The 6,361-nt window shown below is 34.5% G+C and overlaps 1 protein-coding gene across 1 annotated transcript in view; it reads left to right on the top strand.

The window, feature by feature from the left end:
* The window catches only part of LOC148941924 (protein sidekick-like), a 35,100-nt gene that overhangs the window by 5,324 nt on the left and 23,415 nt on the right, over nt 1-6,361 (top strand). Inside the window, exons 2-3 of the mRNA XM_089103182.1 lie at nt 109-363; nt 3,152-3,386. Of these exons, the coding sequence (XP_088959308.1) occupies nt 109-363; nt 3,152-3,386 (490 nt within the window). The remainder of the gene's footprint in view (nt 1-108; nt 364-3,151; nt 3,387-6,361) is intronic.

Here is a 6,361-nt window from a genome sequence, read left to right as displayed (position 1 = left end):
GAAGTATCTATTTTACTTGGTCTTAAGGTTTGTAAGGTGAGCGCTTATGTTTTTATATTTTGTGTTTTTGTAATCATTTCATTCTGTTTTTATGAATTTTGTTTTTAGGCCATAACGTCTAGAAACAGCACCTGGGATACTGTCTATGAAGTATCTGACCCCGACGCCATTGCAATAACGGTTCGAAACCTGACACCATATTTGGAATATACACTGCGAATAGTTGCCCATAACGTTGTTGGTAGTTCACCACCATCAGAGCCTACTAAGCCATTTCAAACTCTACAGGCAGCACCATCACATGCACCGTATAACGTTACGGTGCGAGCTGTTAACTCTACCCAGTTGAGAGTTCGCTGGACGGTAAGCTGAATCTGTTAACTATAAAACTGTCTTGGCAATTTAACAAAAAATGAATAATTTTAATTCCATTCTAATCTTGAACTTTGGTAATGCGAATTTTAGTAAGATTGTAATCATTTAATTTGTCGAAGTTTTTTTTATTTTATATATTAAGTTTTATTATTTTAAAGTGTTATTATTTTATTTATTTACTAAAGTTTTATTTATTAGTGGGCGAACAGTGTCCGGGAACAACGAGCATACAGTTCTACTTTGAAAACAGGTGGATTCAAAAATGAACCGGTTGTACATTTAAGTAGGTAGTCCTATCGAGGAAGTGTTTTCATGTCTCTATGTTATGGGTTGCTACTTGGCTGATTAATTTCCGGGTAACCGATTTTGAATTTTTCCAGAAAATTAAAAGCATAGAGATTAAGTAAAAGAGTGGCAAGAATCTATAACATTTTAGCAAGAATCCGCGAAATTTAGCAAACTCTCACAGGTGACTACCCGTCACCAAGAATTTGTGGTTTGACTAGCAAGAAGAGAGTAAGAACTGGTTTAAGTTTTGAAATGAATGTATCTGAGCAAATTTGTCTATGCCAATGCCTTGTACCTTGACGGAGTAAAAAAAAGAATGAGTCACGTGATTTCGATTGAACTGGTAATTTTACCAAATGAGAGCATTTTGATTGAGGAAAAAGCTTATCACTGTCTCTAAAAGAGATTTAATATTATAGCGTTACATTTGTTTCCTTGATTTCTTATGTCCTCCTGTTTTTCTCCTTTTTCCTCCTCCTCTTCCTTCTTTCTTTTCGTGTTCTAACAGGTTTTTTCGATTGTTTTGTTTCTTCAGTTTTCTTTATCTTTTTTCTCCTACAGCTATCTTTCGATTCGGTGTTTGCTTTGGGTATTTATTTTTTGTGAATGGATATTTATACTTGCTTGTCCTCGTGTGAACTTGTTCATCTTACTAATATATAGCTGCTCGAATGGGAGTGATAAAGTATTAGTATGTAGTAGGCTATATTTACTATATAATATAGATTTATTTAGATTAAACATGTGGTTAATTAAAAAAAAAAAAAAAAAAAAACGCAAAAACAAAAAAAAAAAAACACACACACACACAACCCTCCATAAGCTTTTCTTTTTCGGAGTATATAAACCCCCTGAGCACAAACAATAAAAAAAAATAAGAAGAGAAGAAAAGGAAGAAAGAGAAAAATCCTGCATTTACCCGGCAATAACCCTTCCTACCAATAATCCATTCAATTTACCAACAAACCCAAAACCCCTGCTTCTATTCAACAAAATATATACTATATTAGCATATATTATATAATACATTATTAGTACTGAAGGCCATGGAAGGACCCACATTAAAGAAATAGGTTGTTTTACAGTGCTAGCAAAGAAGCAACGATTTCTTCTTTTATAATTGAGCTTCTTACTGAAGAACCAAATAGGCTTCGCCTTCGAATAAGAATCGTAGTCCGGAGGCTGTTGGTATCTTCATCATGGCGTACTCTTTCTTCCTCCGGTTGAGCTGCATAAGCTCCGCATGATTCAGCAGCCTTTTAGATATTTACATATATATAAAATATTTAGAAATCAGAAACAATAACTCTGTACACAAAAATAACGGTATATTCGACAATTTCTAGCTTAACAGAAGAGCAAAAATACGGTTTAGGTTGTCTCAACAGCTTTTCAGTAGATATAGTGATTTGGTAGATTTAAAAAGCCAGTGATTCAGTAGAATTTTAACAGCTTTTCAGTGATTCAGTAGAATTTTATATAGAAAAATTGAGAAAATGAAACATTGTAATAGTTTACCGTCTAGATTACTAATATAACATATTGTTCAATATTAATATAAAAGTCGTGTAAAACAGGGACATAATTTTCTATAGGTCGGGGGGGGGGGGCAACTGCCGCCCCAGCTGAAATTTATTGTCTTCAAAAATCTTGTCAAAACTAAGATAGGCCTACATAATTTTTTTCTTTTTTGGTTTTGTTTTAATTTGTGCCTTTTTAACTTTCTTACATTTGACACTTTTTGTTTTTTAGACTAATGAATGGTTTTGCCTTTCTGATATTGTTGTTTTTGGCATTGTTTAGCCAGTTTTTTAGTTGTTATGCTATTTCTATGTCTTTTTTTATTATATGACCCCGAAATGCGAATTCGGCCCTTCGGGGCTTGTGATAGTCATTTTTCGAAATAAATATCTTATCTTATAATTCAGGCATTCACAGAAACAGCGGAGTTTTTTTAGTGTACCTTTGCCTTTATGGTACTATATGGCTCATTTTTCATTTTTCACTTGGTCATTTTCACTTGACCTAGGAAAATAGGCTCCTACTTACCCCCCCCCCTTCCTCCAGGATTTTGACGAAATTACGCCCCTGTTGTAAGGATGTGTCTACATTAAAGGGCTACATTGTTTTTTTCAGTGCTTTTAAAAAAGCAAGTGTTTTTTTTTAGTGTTGTTTAAATTTTCTCATCATTTTTGTTAACTTTGAGGTGAAATTTTTTATTAATGCATTCCCGTCAGGTAATATAAAGATGGATTTAAATAGGCTATAAATCTTACATATTGTATTTTTGCGGCCATCACTTTTTGTTTGGCCTCTTGACCTGTTTGGCGCTATCCTGTTTTGTTCAACGTGTTCTTATAAATACATATAAACGCTGCACAGTATCAAACTGCTCCATAGACAAGGAGAATATTCCCCCTTATGATATTTTATGTTAAACAAATAAAACTTATAAACGAGTTTGATTTCAACTACTGTCGCATTTCAGCCGTTGCAACAGGTCGAATGGTACGGAGTGGCAAGTGGTTACAACATTAGCTACCGACCTTATGATGTCGACTTTGTCAAACCTGGATGGGTCCTGGTCAATGATCAGACGTCAAACTCTCACATTATCGATAACCTCGCAGAGTTCATCTTATACGAAATAAAAGTTCAGGCATATAATGACGTTGGGGCTTCGTCATTTAGCCCACCAGCTCTTGAACGAACTAGAGAGTCTGGTAAGTTTTTTTTTCGAGGTATTTGATATTAGTTATTAGGGTACTGGTGCGTTATATGGGCCTTTACAAGGAAACCAGTCACGAAAAATCCGCCAGCCTGGTTAATTCAAGAAACTGCTAATGAGTAATGCAATGCAAAGCGTGGTTTTCATTGCATTTCCAATATTTAAACTGTTGTTTTTTGGGGTTTAGGGGGGGGGAGGGTACCTAGGTTAGGTTAGGTTACTCATTTAATATATTCTATGCTTCCCCCCCCCCCCCCCCCACCCCCCCCCCCCCCAATGTGCAAATATAGCCCAAATTTGCTTATAAACTATTATATATTCATCCTATTTTATTTCATTAGCATTAACCAAACTTGACATTTTAAAAAGGCCCATATAATGCACCGGTACCGTTAATAGTGTAAGTTTTTACAGTATAGTATTAGTATAGTATAGTATTAGTATAGTGTAGTAGAGATTAGAATAGTATAGTATTAGATTAGTTATATTAATTAGATATTAGTCCTTAAAAAAAAAAAAAAAAAAATCTAATTGTCATCTATGCTTTGGTGGGCCGTAAGAAACTATAGGCATGAGCATGAAATTATTTTCTGGTGCTTTTTTTTTGTTTTCCATATAAATTTCTTTATTTTAAGTTTTAGAAGTTTTGTCAACTTCTTCAACTTCGGAAGTTTTGTCAGCTATGCTTATTTATTTTGGCGTTTTAGATCATTTCTAAGGGAGCAAGGCGAATTAAAAAACGCCATCTAATCTATTTTTTTGTCCCTGGCTCCCTTTATAGCCCCCCGCCCCCACTGGACGGGGCATCGAATTGCAGTTTTGGATAACAATTTCACTTAGAACGGTTGAAATATCCGACAATGTGCTTTTAGGACGTATTTAACCCAGGTACTTCCGAGGGGGAGAGCTCCAACTAATAAAAACTAATCCATTCTTCGTAGATGTATTTTATTTTGGAAGAAAAGGACGGTGTGCTGCACCTTTTTGAAACCAAAATCACGTAAGAAATTTAAATCGTTATGGATGGGGGTCTTTCACTCCTCCAAGTCCCCGTCTTTTCACTCCACTGCCAATTTGTTGGCAGCAATGCAGGCATGTTGCATGTTACTTAGACCCAAAACATACATCGTGTTGCGTGTTGCATGTTACTTAGACCTATACATGCATGTTGCACGTTACTTAGACCCATACGTGCATGTTGCACGTTACTTGGACCCTAAATCCTGGGTACGGCGTTGCCGTATCTAGGATTTTTGTTCGGAGGAGTTTTATATAAAAAAAAAACTTTACAAAATGCATCAAACATTTTTATGCATTTTTTCTACTTTTTATGTGTCGAGAAAATACCTGGGGTGGAAGTCAAAAGGGGTAGCCCTCCCTCCTAGATACGGTCCTGATTTCAAACTCGGCCCAGGAACGAGCTAAGTCCTGGATTTAGTGCAAAAAGAAGCTCTTGGTTGAAACTCCCTCCTTCAGAAAGGACTTGAGTCTTCCGAAGATGAAATGCCACAATTCCTTGGCTGCGTTCTTATCGACAACAAATAAATTTATCCATTTCATGATCTCGCTTGTGAACTTAGAACCCATAGGTAAAAAAGACAGATATATAAGGCTTATTGTTAATCAAGCTTTATTAAGGTTCTTGATCGTAACCATTTCTTTTACCCGTACGTTTTTTATGCTACTTGATACTAGCTTGCATTATTAGGTAATATAGTAATTAATGTTTTTAAGCATTTAGAAAAGCCGTTATTGTGGCCTTATATACAATCATTTTAAGCACAGTTTATATAATTATCCAGTAAGTTTACCGCAGATGATTTCTGGCTCTTCATTCTCGGTGCGAACAAAAAGCTCCTCCCACTCATTTGTGCGCTTATTGTCCACTTATTGGTGAGCCGGCCAAGTGGTTTTGTCAGTACTTGTTCCGTAGGTGATTATTCTTTGTCTACCCATGAAAAGATATAATGTCGCTTATGTTTATACGTTCTCTGGAGCACTCGCACCTCGGTCCGGGTTTTTATAATGGGCGAGATAGGGAAAGATCATAATGCTAATTATATAAACTGTGATTATAAGATAGGGGGTCAAAATTATGGAGCTTTTAAATAAAATAAAAAAATGTAAAGAAGAAAGAAACGAGGATCCTTTTTCTAGAATATTTGAATTATCTTTTTTTTTAACAAAAGTTTTTAATTTTCCTTGTTTTTTGTCTTTAAAGAATTTTAAATTAACCTCGTAATTCTTCTTAAAACTTTTTATTATCCTCGCTTTTTCGTCTTTATGAAAATTCTAATTATCCTCGTTTTTTTTTTCTTTACAATTTTTTTTCAATTTTTCATGCTCAGCCAGTGTTGTCTTAGACACTATTTAAAAACGCAAATGAAAGAAAATTCCATTATCTTTACTTACTTCACGACTGCTTAAACTCAAAGAAAGCCGAGAATATTCCCAAACCCCTTAGACGTATTAAGTGTACAAGTCAGTTTCTTAAACTCTGAAATTAATATCTGTTGACAATTTCCAAACACACTATGTCAGAACGCCTTTAATTAAGCACTGAAATAATATTGAATGGAACTAGAAAGGTACCAAAAGTAGGGGGGGGGGTCAGAAGTACTAAAACACAAATAAAATGAAAAAAAATTTTAAGACAAAAACGAGTATAATAGTCGAGAATTTTTAACTAGGAAAACAAGGAAATTTACTGTTTTCTTTTTTTTATCTTCTTTAAAAATATTTGAATTATCCTCGTTTCTTCTTCTTTACCAAGGTGTTTTAACTATCCTCTGTTTTTTCTTCTTTACAATTTTTTTTTCTTATCCTCGTCTTTTTTCTCTCCAAAATGTTTTAATTTTCTCATGCTTGGCCAGCATGGTCTTAGACATTATTTATAAACGCAAATAAGGAAAATCTCAATCTTTTCACTTAATTCTCAACTACTTAAACTCAAAGAAAGCCAAGAATCTT

The sequence above is a fragment of the Artemia sp. Qi Xiang Cuo genome, chromosome 17, assembly GCF_049724085.1.
Source record: "Artemia sp. Qi Xiang Cuo chromosome 17, ASM4972408v1, whole genome shotgun sequence".
Lineage (NCBI taxonomy): Eukaryota > Metazoa > Arthropoda > Branchiopoda > Anostraca > Artemiidae > Artemia > Artemia sp. Qi Xiang Cuo.
Note: the sequence above shows the minus strand (reverse complement) of the source record. Positions and strands in the feature narration are given on the sequence as shown.